General features: G+C 38.7%; 1 protein-coding gene across 1 annotated transcript in view; it reads left to right on the top strand.

Moving 5' to 3' along the window:
* Window positions 1-14,505, top strand: part of LOC107592898 (calmodulin-binding transcription activator 1-like) — a 60,288-nt gene extending 45,783 nt beyond the window's left edge. Inside the window, exons 3-5 of the mRNA XM_016282474.1 lie at window positions 3,790-3,943; window positions 10,896-11,036; window positions 12,218-14,505. Of these exons, the coding sequence (XP_016137960.1) occupies window positions 3,790-3,943; window positions 10,896-11,036; window positions 12,218-14,505 (2,583 nt within the window). The remainder of the gene's footprint in view (window positions 1-3,789; window positions 3,944-10,895; window positions 11,037-12,217) is intronic.
* Window positions 14,506-14,859: the final 354 nt, after the last annotated feature.

Below are 14,859 nucleotides of genomic sequence, written 5' to 3'. Positions count from 1 at the left end.
TATGCCCTGCCATCTAAGCGAGATGGCAAGGAGGGAGTTTTAAGAGAGGACGGCTCACCCATAGAAAGATAGCTAACCAGTCGTCTTTTTTACAGGGGCATCCTCTCATAGTCGTTTCCGCGCATCGCCTCAATGTTGGCATAACTCATATGCTAGAATCGATTAATGCGTAAGAAAGATAACGCTCAAAAGTCACCATACGCAGAGCAGGAGGATTGGGAAGGCTCAGCCTCAGCTTATTCGCCGTCCTCAGACATCTCCTGCTCTTACCGGGCCGAACCCAGCAGAGCACCGGCCCCCGGATCAAATTATGTTAAAGAAATAACATCATCCTCCAGCAGCTTACTCTCGGCCACAGCCGACGAGCGCGAGAGGGAAACCCCCTTTTTAAACTCATCAGCCGGATCCACATGCAATCCCCAGGAGCCCATCCTCCTCCGCGCCTCAGCAGCGGTGGGTCCTGAGCCGCGGGAAGCATATGGCTGCCCCCCTTTCCTCGAAAAGCAAGACAAACGAGAGTGGAGCTTTTCATTAAAATACGCTCACAATGAACGCGGATTGCACCCTCAAGGACAATGAGTCTTGGCCCAAACAAACAACGCAGAGATCGTGTGTGTCATCAGGTGTCAAATAATGGCGACGCGGATGCACACACCCTCTAAACGCTTTGCTAGTGCTCGCCATAACGATAGGAATATAGATCGCTCTTACCACGGAAATGCACGCTTCAAACAAAATGGTCAGTGAAGACGAACAAGAGAATGACATGTTCTCCCGGCGCCTATTTATACTATAATGTCACCAGTAGTGATGTCATGGGCTGTCGCCGGCCAACATGTTGTTGGTGTTTTTTCAATGTATACTTCAGACACGGGTCACGACGAGGCGTTCCCCATAGCGACCCCTAGAGGACGCAGTTCGAAGTTCCCTTGAAAGGGAACTTAGAGAAGTAGCTCCGCTTGGAATGTTCTTCTGCGGGATGTGTGCAGTTCTGTTTATTAACCGCTAGCGAGCCAAAAGTTACATAATGCTGCTTTAACATTGACAAAGCTTCAAAAATGGCTCAAGCACCCGCTGCTGCAACATTTCTCTCTGTCTGAGCTCCCACACCTCCTTTCCCTCCATACAGCTGTGCTTTCAGATGTAGATGAAGATTTGTAACAAAATTCTGTATGGCTCAGTGAGGTCGGCAGCTAAAAAAACGGAATAAGAGCAACAAAATTCATTCATTTAAATCCAACAATACATATACTGTCGAGCCTAAATTTATTCAGACACCTTTAACATTTCTCACATTATCACAGTTTATTCACTGTAGTTATAAAATATCACAAGAACAGACCAATTTCATCTTGATAATATCAGATAACTTTGATAGAAAGGTATGTAATGCATTAGGTTAAATAGCTGTCAGCTGTTAAATTTAAGTACACAATTAGATAATACCAATTTAGTTCAACCAGTCACCAAGCAATGCTTAATTTAGTTTAATCTGTGGTGTAAAAAGGTTGCATTAGCAATTAAAGAAAAAATACTTAAGCAAAACATGGTCAGGTCAAAGTGTCTGAATAATTTTTGGTCCCAAATTTTTATCAATTTTACTGGTAGTCCACTGTATGAAGAATAATATGTCACAGTTTACTTTATTTTGCTATCCTCGCTTGCGTAAATGAACTGTAGCGTCCTGTACTCACTAGTAAAAAAAATATCAAAAATTATATCTGGTGTCTGAAAAGTTTTTAGTTTGACTGTTCAAAATAAAAATAGGATTAGGAACTCTTGGGATTATTAAAATGATTGCTCTCAACCCTGATTATAAACTAGATAATGTTTCGGAGAATAAATATGACTGGTAAAGCACTAACCCTAAATATGAACAATATACTGCAAAATAAAAATAAAAAAACTTAAAATTGTGTTTTCTGGAGCAAATATCTAAACATTCTTAAATCAAGATATATTGGCAGATATTCTTGTTTTAAACATATACTCAATTTCGAAAAAAAATTTTAGACGACAAAACTTATTTGAAATCATTAAATTTATCTTGATTCCACAAATTTTTTTTTGCAGTATATGAACTACATTTCTCCCACTTTCTTGGCTAGAGGAGCATAAAATGCACAACACTCCTGGCTGTTTTTCTTGTTGGTTTAAGTCTATAGCTGCATGTATCAGCCGTGTCCTTTGAGTGTATCTGTGCGCTTCAGTTTGATTAGTCATTCGAAGCTGCTGGATTTCTGCCCCAAAGCTCCACGCATCCCCTTCACACCCACGACTCATGCTTATAGCAGCTGAGCTTTAAACAACACCTATTACTCTTATGCTGTCAATTAGGATAATTTATGGCCGTAATTCTGAGCTGGCATGAATTGCGATGTTTTGATGTTGGTAAATACTTAGAAGTTAATTGGGGGCATCTGCTCCGGGGAGTTCGGGCGAAGAATGGGAGACTGTTGTGTTTTCTCGCGTGCTTGCCAATTAACGACTCCCACCTCCATGCCACCGAACGCAAAACATCTCGCAGACCTGACGTTTAACGCCTTTGCTCCTCCACTGTGGCTGAGGTGTGTGTGTGTTTAGATGGACTTGTAATTGCATGGGTTAATTTCACTGTATATTGGTGTTTCTTTAACTACATGCACTTTTGACCCCGTGGACTCCTGTAAAACATGCTTTCATAACACACTAGTTTTAATTTGTCCACCAATTTAATGTGTCTGCTGCCAAGATATATCAGCATACCCGTATATGTCATGCATCACTGAAGAATTCTAGCCTGATCTCAATAGTTACAAAAATGTAACAGTGGCAATTTTGTATGATGCGATTTGTACAGAAATACATGGTTTTTAGAAGAAAATCAGGCATGAGCCTAAACCTCAGGGCAGATTATACAAATACATATGCTACAAATTTACCTAAATGTTAAATTGTTATGAATGTGTTATGAATTTGGCTTCTTTTTTTCTCAGAACCAATGAATGTCATTTCCATCATATCTCAAATTACCATTAATTCTGTGGAAAAAATAACATTTTACACATTTTTTAAATTCCATATATTCAGCACATTTTATGTATGATCGGCTCAGATTGTGCATTTTGATTCTAAATATTCACAATTAAAAGGATAGTTCACCCAAAAATGAAAATTCTGACATCATTTACTCACCCTCACATTGTTTCAAACGTGTGTTTTTTTTCTGTCAAAATATTGGGAACCAAACATTTGGCGGTAGCCATTGACTTGGAAAAAATAGCATTGAATTCAATGGTTATCATCAGCCTGTATGTATAAAAAAAGTATATATATATATATATATACACACACACACACACACTATGGAAGTCAATGGCAACCATCAATTGATTGTAATGAAATATTAAAATTAAAATATTGTAAATATATATAGCATGTGCAATAAAATATATATTTTATGAAAAATAAAAATTTTATAAATGTATTAGATAAATTTAAAGATATATATAGATTAATAAAATAGAATTAGAAATATTTTGGTCTCAAATTATATTGTTTACCATGATTTTTATAATCTTTCATCCCACGCTTCAGAATTTACCATGTTTTATTCAAGACATGTTTCCTAATTCTTCTCCATAGACCCAATGAAAAAAATGTTGGTCTTTCTTTTGAGCAGGAACTTTTCCTGTCGCTGTTCTCCTTCTGTGTCAATTTAAACTCACTTTTGTCTTCACTTCCTTCTCCCCTCATTATGTGCAGTCTTTCATCTCATCAGCTTCTCTCTTTTTCTTTTTCTCTCTTCAGAACCCTGACATTGTGCTGGTCCACTACCTGAACGTGCCCGCCATAGAGGATTGTGGGAAACCGTGCGGGCCCATCCTGTGCTCCATCAACACGGATAAGAAAGAGTGGGCCAAATGGACCAAGGAAGAACTCATCGGGCAGCTCAAACCCATGTGTGAGTGTCAAACTACATGTCTACAAATACAGTATAATAGTATAATATGCTTGATATAGAAAAGCTATTCAGTTGGATCAAGTTAGTTTATTTGCTATATATTCATGGTAATTTCAGAGAAGATTCATCTGTATCTACAGTGGCCCCAAAAAGTATTTGGACACTTAATACACACTTAAAATATGAAACTGAATTCCATGACCATGGACAAAAAATAGCAAAACAAGATAATGCAATGCATTGCATTATCTTGTTTTGATATTTTTTTGTCCAATGCAGTGTTAAAAATGTTAAAAATCATTAATTTTGTGGAAGAATGAGCAATTTTAAACGTTGTTGTAATAATTCCATTAATTCCATAATTGTATAGCAGTGTATCATTGAGGATCAGTGTTATTTTAGTATAATTGAGGTCATTTTAATTTTAATTTAAAAGTTTTAGTTGTGTTGTTTTGCTGTGTTTGTCATTTTTTATCCATTATATATATATATATATATGATGTGGCCCATATTATATTATAATTATTATTTATAATTAATATTATTAATATAATATTGTGCAACAAAATATATTTTTTATTTAAAATATATATATATATTAATAATATAAAAAAGGTATAATAAAATATAATACAAATATTCTATATGCAAATGAATTTTTTTTACCTTGATTTAAAAAATCTAAATAATACTGTTTATTTATTTATTTAATGGCTGTATGTTCATGGTTCTTTCAGAGAAGATGAATCTGTATCTACAGTGGCCTAAAACAGTATTTGGATGCTTAAATTACACTTTAAAATCTGAATGTCATTGCAATAGATAATACAATATAAAAACATGCCATTTGTTTTCATATTTTATATCTAATGCAGTGGCATTCTGACATTTAAAGTGTCAAAAAAAATCCCTATTCTCTGGTCACCTGTGCTTTTAACTTTACAAAACCAGCTGGCCGTGTTTTTCACTGTCAATGCTCACACATTGACACTCTCTGTACATTCACAGCAGTTATTTTTCTTGTAATATTAGAGTGACTTTTAAATCTGAACACATCAATGAGTCATTAACTTCATGATGTGGTAGTGCAGCGCTGAAAGGGCAGGAGAAGCTTCTCACATCATCCTCGTCATCATCATCATCTCTTTGAATGACCTTCCGTGAGTGAAGCTCAGTGACGGTGCAGGACTGCCACCCTCTGCTGACAGGAGGAAATCACAGGGAAATCTGAGCTGGAACTCAAATTTTGGAGGTGGCTGACTGTATTTTGAATGACAGGCTATTCAGATCAAATGTGGCCCTGATGTGACCCATATATGTACTGGGCATAAAAGGGGCATTCTGGTTAGATGTGTGTAATTCAGCTCAAAAATATCTTAAAATGTCAGCAAAGCAATAGCAACACCATTGATGTATTGCAAAAAGAAAATGTAATTTATTTTATTCTTATGTAAATTAAGCATATTTTTAATTTGATTAATAATAAGAATAATTTACTGTCCAGAATATTTTGCTTTTGAGTGCAAATGTAATTATTCTCAACATCGTTATTGTAGTTACTTAAAACTGAAACCATAAAAAATAAAGCTTTAACTGAAGTAAAATAACTAAAACAAATAAAAACTGCATATAATTAAAAAAACTAAAAAGTGATATAAAAAAAATGACAAACACAGAATAAAAATACAACTGAAACTTTAAAATGAAAACGAAAATGGAAAAAAATACAAAAATATCTTTAACTGAAGTTAAATAAAAATAAATAAAAACTATATATATATATATATATATATAAAACAATAATTGATCAAGAAAAATGATAACACAACTAAATCTTTCAAATTAAAAGAAAAATGAAAAATACAAAAATATGTTTAAAAAACTATAACATAACCTCAATTATACTAAAATAACACTGATTCTCAATCATTCTAATTAGATTCATAATTCAGTACACAAACACAACCTGTCCAAAGTTAAAATTATAGATTTATTTATAGAAGACTTGATGAATTAAATGTGCATTCAGTAGAACAATTTAAAGAATATCTCTGTCTATGTATTTATGTATTTATTTACTTACAGAATGAAAGTTTGAGGGCAAAATGTGCTTAATTTTCATGAAAAAGTCAATGCAAAATTTGCTTCCTATAAGCGAAATTGTATATCATTTTTTGCTTTTAATATTGGTCTGAAATATGACCCGGACATATGCTTGACTGGTTTTGTGAGACTATATACACACACATATACACGCGCGCGCGTATGTGTGTGTGTGTGTGTTGTGCATGATATATATGTAAGCAGCTGTGTAATGCAGCTCTCTCACTGATTTGTATTGACTAAAATCATGAAGTTCTTCTCTGAGTGTCTCTAATTGGATTGTGTCAGATGACTGTGATGTTTATTTCTGGACTGAAAGATTAAAAATTATGCTCTCAGTAGATGAAGCTCCATGGTTCCATGCTGTGTTTTCTATTAACATTAGAAGTTAGCAAACAAGATGGCTTTAGCATATAGATCTGTGATGCTTTCAACTCATTAAACCAGTGCCCAGAGCCTCCTTACTAAAACACAATGAAAGTTTGAGGGCAAAATGTGCTTAATTTTCATGAAAAAGTCAATGCAAAATTTGCTTCCTATAAGCGAAATTGTATATCATTTTTTGCTTTTAATATTGGTCTGAAATATGACCCGGACTTATGCTTGACTGGTTTTGTGAGACTATATACACACACATATACACGCACGCGCATATGTGTGTGTGTGTGTGTTGTGCATGATATATATGTAAGCAGCTGTGTAATGCAGCTCTCTCACTGATTTGTATTGACTAAAATCATGAAGTTCTTCTCTGAGTGTCTCTAATTGGATTGTGTCAGATGACTGTGATGTTTATTTCTGGACTGAAAGATTAAAAATTATGCTCTCAGTAGATGAAGCTCCATGGTTCCATGCTGTGTTTTCTATTAACATTAGAAGTTAGCAAACAAGATGGCTTTAGCATATAGATCTGTGATGCTTTCAACTCATTAAACCAGTGCCCAGAGCCTCCTTACTAAAACACCCTGCACATGAAACAGCAAAGAGAGAGTAAGAGATAGGGTGGCCATATGTGCCATTTATACGGGACACGTCCTGGTCATCATTTTTATATTGCCTAAAACATCCAAAGTAGTTTGACCAACATGCGGGTATTGTACATAATCGACCAATCGTGGCGCGTCTCGAGTGAGGAGGTGAGAACGATCAAAGCGATGCAAATACGCGCACGTGTTTGTTTGTTTGTTCGTTCGACTCGAAGCTGCACACCGATCAGTTCTTACTAGTAACAATGCCAGTTAGAGAGCTCTCTAATTATAATTGTTACTAGTAAGAATTTAATTGTAGAGCTTAGAGCTCTTTAATTGAATTGTTACTAGCAAAAATGCAATTACGACGAGTAACGCTGGGGATATTTTAAGCTAAAACGGCTTGCCATAGATCAGTGTATGACACCAAAGTACTGCTAGAGCACTTTGAAAGCATAAGGTACCGCCTGCTCTGCTGTCTATAGCTCTCGTGAAATAATGTCATACAACAATCGATCTGCACAGTGCTAACAGCCAAAACCTGGATATTTTAGGCGATATAGAAATCCTGGCAAGGGTGCGTCCCGTGAAAATGGCCCGTATGGTCACCCTAGTAAGAGAGAGTGGTTCAGGCTTATAATACACATTATTAGCTGTAGTACTTCAAAATGCCCAGCAGATGTCAGTGTTGCACTGTTTTGCTTTATCAGACTACATCGCTGCATTGTTTTGAGGTTGTTGTAGTACATTTGAGTGTTTGAGTGATCTGAAACAGCACTTGTTTATCTCCAGTCACCTGAGTTATGGCTCATATAGACGTAAAAAGCATTTTTTTGTGACACTTTGTGAATGTTCCAAGTTGAATACCAATTTTATGCTTTATGGACAGCATCTGTGACATTTAATTGATTACCGGGGGGGCACCTTGTGTACAGTAATGCACTTACAGTGAAAGTATATGGGCTAAGGCACTGCATAAATGCTTAAAATACATTATATGCATGCACATGGAGTGGTGTGATAGTGTAATTAGTTAATAACTTTCTAATCCTATCTGTACAAAGTTATATGCAGATTTCACAGAATTTAAATTCTACACATCTTCAACACTATGAAAATCTTTTTAATAATTTGTGTAACCTGAATTTTTTTCTGCTATGTAATGCTTTAACACTCCATTTAATGCATTTTACCATCTTCAAGTCAAAAAAAAAAGTAAATAAATAAATAAAAGCAACCAAGGTTATATTAAATATTTCCAAAATATTATATCCAAACGTCCTGTCATCTCCGAGTACAGCCATAAATCCTGGTAACTTTTGCATGATACATGCAAGTTTACAAAGTTAAAATAACCAGAATTTCATTATATATTATATATATATATATATTATTATTATATATTAGCAATTTAAACATTGTGCTTTTAAAGTTTATGAAATGTTTTGCCACATAGACTTCCATTGTAAATGCATTACTGCAAACAAAGTTGTTTTTGCGAACTGAGGGTACGTTTACACGACAACCATGTGTAAACCAGCATTTTTCACATAAAATGCTCCCCGTTCACACAGATCCATGAAAACAACTGAAAATGCTGTATTATGTATGCCAGGCCAGTAGCTGGCGATGTCACTTTGTAAAGAAACACTATGTGAATACGTAATACATGACATCACTGCGTTTTTGTAATTTGCACGAAGACAATAACAGTATAACTTTCAGCCTGGAATTGAACTGCTGGTTCGTTGTCTGGTCAGAGAACTGGCCCCCCGACTGAGCCTGGTTTCTCCCAAGGTTTTTTCTCCATTCTGTCACTGATGGAGTTTTGGTTCCTTGCTGCTGTCGCCTCTGGCTTGCTTAGTTGGGGACACTTCATTTCCAGCGTTATCGTTGACATAATTGCAAAGATATTATTTAAACTGAACTGAGCTGGATGTTGACATCACTGAATTCAATGATGAACTGTCTTTAACTGAAAAATGAGTGTTTACTATTGTCATTTTGCATTATTGACACACTATTTTCCTAATTAATGCTGTTCAGTTGCTTTGTCACAATCTGTATTGTTAAAAGCGCTATATAAATAAAGGTGACTTGACTTGACTTGACTATAACTTTCGAAAACGTGCACTTTGAAACCCATTTTCAAAAGTTTGTTATGCCAATGAATGGCCAAGATGCATAAAACGTTTTTTTTGTTTTTAAAACGGTGTCATGTAAACTCCCCCTTAGAGATGTGACAAAATTATATCAGTAGTAATCAAAAGCATGTCACAGATGCTTCAACCTGTTGATTTGTGCTACCCTGTCAGATTTTGCTACCTCTTATTAACAACAACAAAATGCTACCTGTCAAATTATGGTTTATGAACGTCTACACCTACCCCAACCCTAAACCTACCCCTTACAGTAATGCAAATGTGTTGTTCATGGTTGTGGCTAGAAAGGATACAGCTATGGCCGGAAACCAACAATAAATAAATTTTTCTACCTATTAGATTGTGTTTTAATTATGTCTGCACCTACCCCAACCCTAAACCTACCCCTTACAGTAATGCAAATACAGTAATTATTGTGTTGTTCATGGTTGTGGCTAGAAAGTACGGCCAAGATGCATAAAACGTTTTTTTTGTTTTTAAAACGGTGTCATGTAAACTCCCCCTTAGAGATGTGACAAAATTATATCAGTAGTAATCAAAAGCATGTCACAGATGCTTCAACCCGTTGATTTGTGCTACCCTGTCAGATTTTGCTACCTCTTATTAAAACAGTAGGTAGTACAGTTTGACAACAACAAAATGCTACCTGTCAAATTATGGTTTATGAACGTCTACACCTACCCCAACCCTAAACCTACCCCTTACAGTAATGCAAATGTGTTGTTCATGGTTGTGGCTAGAAAGGATACAGCTATGGCCGGAAACCAACAATAAATAAATTTTTCTACCTATTAGATTGTGTTTTAATTATGTCTGCACCTACCCCAACCCTAAACCTACCCCTTACAGTAATGAAAATACAGTAATTATTGTGTTGTTCATGGTTGTGGCTAGAAAGTATACTGCTACGGCCAACAATAAATACATTTTTCTACCTATTAGATTGTGTTTTAATAACGTCTACACCTACCCCTTACAGTAATGCAAATACAGTAATTATTGTAACCCTAAACCTACCCCTTACAGTAATGAAAATACAGTAATTATTCTGTTGTTCATGGTTGTGGCTAGAAAGTATACTGCTACGGCCAACAATAAATACATTTTTCTACCTATTAGATTGTGTTTTAATAACGTCTACACCTACCCCTTACAGTAATGCAAATACAGTAATTATTGTTCATGAAAAAAAAATGCTACCTGTCAAATTATGGTTTATTAACGTCTACACCTACCCCAACCCTAAACCTACCCTTGCAGTAATGCAAATACAGTAATTATGTGTTATTCAGGGTTGTGGCTAGAAAGGATACAGCTACGGCCGGAAACCAACAATAAAAAAATGTTTCTACCTATTAGATTGTGTTTTAATTATGTCTACACCTACCCCAACCCTAAACCTACCCCTTACAGTAATGCAAATACAGTAACTATCGTCGTTCAGTGTGAGAAAAATTATGCATTACTGATGTGTGCATGCGCAGTAAACCCTGGTAGGAAAATCTGACGGGCAGGAGAAAACGTCAGGACACCGGAACACTTCTGTAGGAAAAGGCAGAACACTTGAGGGATTGGGCCTGTGATGAGTGACAGTCACGTAGACAGTGGTGGGGCAGTTAGGCCGTCTCTCCCCTGCAGTGTCAGTAGGGAGGTGCTGGCGAGGTGCTGGTCTGTGTGGCTGTCTGGCTGACGTCTGTGTCTCCTCCTCTCTCCCGGCAGTTCATGGCATCAAGTGGACTTGCAGCAACGGGAATAGCAGCACTGGCTTCTCAGCAGAGCAGCTCGTGCAGCAAATTCTGGACAGCCACCAGACCAAACCACCTCCCCGGACTCACAACTGCCTCTGCACGGGAAACCTGGGTAAGGGAACCGGACCCCAGTTGATATCTCTGTATTATCTCATTAAAGAAAACTCTCTGAAAAAGCTTTGTCTCCTGAGTAAAAGACACCTGTAACAGTCTTAAACAGTGCAAACAAGTCAGAGATTTCACTATGAACTCATTTCTCATCAAATTCCTCCAATACCAAATGATCTCAGCTTCTGTCCACATTTGTTTTATTACAGTATATTGTTACTGTATGACTGTTGATTCATTCTATTCTCCTTCTATAAGAACGCATGTGGGTTTTATTTATAGCCATTAATCAATTTATCTAACAGTGATTTCACTGTAAGGTATTATAAAATATATTTATATTTAAATATAAATCTGACCATATATTATTTACATTTGGACTTTCCATCATCTTTTCAGGTTTAGTATAGATTATGGCCAGTAGATGGTACTAATGAGTCAAGTAAAAATTATTTCGAACCAAACTAATTACTGTCAGACACTGATTAATGCATTTACATTAAACAAAATGGATTATGAAACGAGTGCATTAATCTTCTCTGAAATCGCACTGACAGATGACACTTGAGTCAGTTAAATTTTCTCCACCATATAGCACAAATATTTTCAGACAGTTTAATGTTCAACTCATGATAACTAACATTATATTTTATCTGAATATATTTTTATAATTATTTACTGTAATATATATTTTAATTATATAATTTTAATTCATAATTATGTATTTTTGTGTATTTTAAACAACACTTCTTAGAATATACAATGCTGTTCAAAAGTTTGCGATCAGTAAGATTTTTAATATTTGTAAATGGAGTCTCTTATGCTCAAAAAGGCTGTATTTATTTGATCAAAAATACAGAAAAAACAGTCATATTGTGAAATGCTATTGCAATTTGTAATATTGATTTCCTATTTTAATATACTTTAAAATATCAGGTTTCTGTGATGCAGTGCTGAATTTTCAGCATTATTACTCCAGTCTTTAGTGTTACATGATCTTTCAGAAATCATTCTAATATGATGATTTATTATCAGTGTTGAAACTGTTGTACTGCTTAATATTTTTTTGGAACCTGTGATACTTTTCTCTTTGATTCTTTGATGAATAAAAAGTTAAAAAGAAGAGCATATATTCAAAATAGAAATATTTTCTAACATAACTTAGAATGTGTCTGCTTTCTGTAGGTGCTGGGAGCAGCCTGCATCACAAATGCAACAGTGCCAAACACCGTATCATCTCCCCAAAAGTGGACCCACGCACTGGAGGCGCCTACAGCAGCACCCACTCCGAGGTTCAGAACAACGACGTGTCAGAGGGAAAGACGGAGCACAGCCACGGTGGGGGCAAAAACGGCAGGGCAGGGGCAGACAGCGCCGGTGGAACGGGCGGCCGAGAGAAAAGGAACGGCAAGGTGCACAAGCCAGCACTGCTCCATCAGAACAGTATGGAGGTGTCCTCATCCAACCAGGTGGAAGTGCCAGATACCACCCAGAGCTCACCCGTCTCCATTAGCAGTGGGCTAAACTCCGACCCCGATATGGCCGACAGTCCCGTGGTGACAGGAATGGGCCATGTAGCCTCGGTAATGAGCAGCCTGTCTCAGTCCGCCAATGTATTCATGTCAGACGTCTCTGGAGACCCTGTCTATAGCATGTCCCCGACTGTAGACCCCAACACTCACCTCCTGGGGCCCGACACAGCCTCAAGCAGTCTGGTGTTAGCAGTGGCAGCTGACAGTCACAAATTTGCCTTTGCTGGAGCAGTTGGAGTGGGGTTAGCAGACGCAGGGTCCACAGACGGACTTGCTATGCTGTCCACAGCCAGTGTGTCTGAAGAACTGTTGCTGTCTAGTAACCTGGAATCTGGGAGTATTAAGCTGCCTGAGACTAATATGAACTTTGACCCTGACTGCTTCCTCAACAACCCCAAGCAAGGTCAGACCTACGGAGGGAATGGGCTGAAAACCGAGGACAGCAATGGGAGCAGCTGCAGTAACGGAGGGTTGAAGTGTTCCCCGCCGCTCAACGACAACGGTTACATCTTCAACACCTCTCTAGTGAAGAACATCAAAACGGAGGACATGTCATTTGAACAGCAGCTGGCGAAAGAGAGTGGCTATCAGGTTGGAGAAGGGGTGAACGGTGCTGTCAGTATGTCCGGTTCCTCAAACGGCGGTTCGGCCCAAACCTCCCTGGCTCTGACTCCCACTGGTTCACTGTTGCCATCTGGAGGTGGACTCAGTCCCAGCACTACCCTTGAGCAGATGGATTTCTGTGCAATTGATGCCAAGCAAGACTACCCATCCAGTGTTATGTCAGAGGCGGGCTACGGCCAGTCAATCTCCAGCTCTCACCTGGCACACCAGAGTCACTCCCCCAGCTTCTTCCTGCAAGGTTCACCACAGTCCCAAACCCAGAACAACTCCAGTTCGACCCAGAACTCTCATGACTCCAATGTCTACATGGGCCTGTCTGTCATCAAGACGGACTCAACGGGAACTAATGGGCATCTCCACCACCATCATCATACCCACCCCAGCCAGCGCACTGCCTCTAACTGCAACGGTGGCTCTCCAACCGAACGTAATGGACCAGCTGGGTCGCTCCAGCTTCTGCAGTACCAGAACCGCTTTCCAACACCGTGTCAGGAGCATGAGGAAGTGGGTGGTTTGGAACAGCCAATAGGAGCAGAACAAGGAGAAGGAGGTGTTCAAGAGAAGGACTCGGATGGTCTTATGAAACCAGGGGAGCACTTGCAGACTGGTGAAGGAGGAGAAGCCGAGGGTGTAGGAGGCGCAGAGCACTACCTCCAGCAACCAACGGAAGGTGGTGGAGTCGGGCCGGGATCTGGAGGAACGAGCGCGAGGGCAGAAAGTGGAAACCTGTGCAATGACACCGAGGCAAGTGGAACCACCAATCAACAGCTCCAGCCGCTCCTGCAAGGAGCCGGTTTGGTGCAGGGGCTTTTTAGCACCGTGGGCGCCCACCAGAGCCTGGGCAGTAGTGGAACCAACGGAGGGGGCTCCATGGAGATTAATCTGGACCACTTTGACGTTTCCTTCGGGAATCAGTTCTCAGATCTCATCAATGACTTCATTTCGGTAGAAGGTGGAAGCGGAACGGCGGTAGTGGCGGGCGCCAACGCTCTCTACAGCCATCAGCTGATGACCCATTCGGGAACAGAGGGGCAGGTCTCCTCTGGAACTGCAGCACAACAAGGTGCAGACGAAGTAACTCATGGGGCAAGGGGGTACAATTCTGCAGACCTCTGTCTCCAGTCCTGTTGCAGCCCTCAGTCTACGCAGGCTGGGGCAGTGGCGGGTGAGGCAGGACAGCTGGCATATATGCAGGTGGCCGAGGCCGTGTCGGCAGCTGTCGCGCATGGAAACATGGGAATGTTACAGGCTACCGGAAGGCTGTTTGTGGTGACAGACTATTCTCCAGAGTGGTCTTATCCCGAGGTGAGTTTGTGACACTTCTGCAGAGCAAAAAAAAACTTGACTGCTATGGATGTGTGCTAGAATAGCCAGCAGGGGGCAGCAGAGATCAAAGCAAATGTCCAAACGTGGAGGGAAAATCTACTAAATTTTGTGGAATGGATTTAAACATAGTAAAATGATTAATACTCTGTAATAACAGAGGGGTAACTAAGGGGTAGTTTACCCAAATTCTGTCATCATTTACTCCCCCTCAAGTTGTTCCAAACCTGTATGAATTTTTTTTTTATCTATTGAACACAAATTAAGATATTTTGAAAAATGCTGGTAGCCAAACAGTTGACGGTAGCCATTGACTTCTCTGGGGTCGGTTGCATAAATGTTTTAGAC

The sequence above is a fragment of the Sinocyclocheilus grahami genome, unplaced genomic scaffold (genome assembly GCF_001515645.1).
Source record: "Sinocyclocheilus grahami isolate Dianchi unplaced genomic scaffold, SAMN03320097.WGS_v1.1 scaffold160.1, whole genome shotgun sequence".
Taxonomy (NCBI): domain Eukaryota; kingdom Metazoa; phylum Chordata; class Actinopteri; order Cypriniformes; family Cyprinidae; genus Sinocyclocheilus; species Sinocyclocheilus grahami.
Note: the sequence above shows the minus strand (reverse complement) of the source record. Positions and strands in the feature narration are given on the sequence as shown.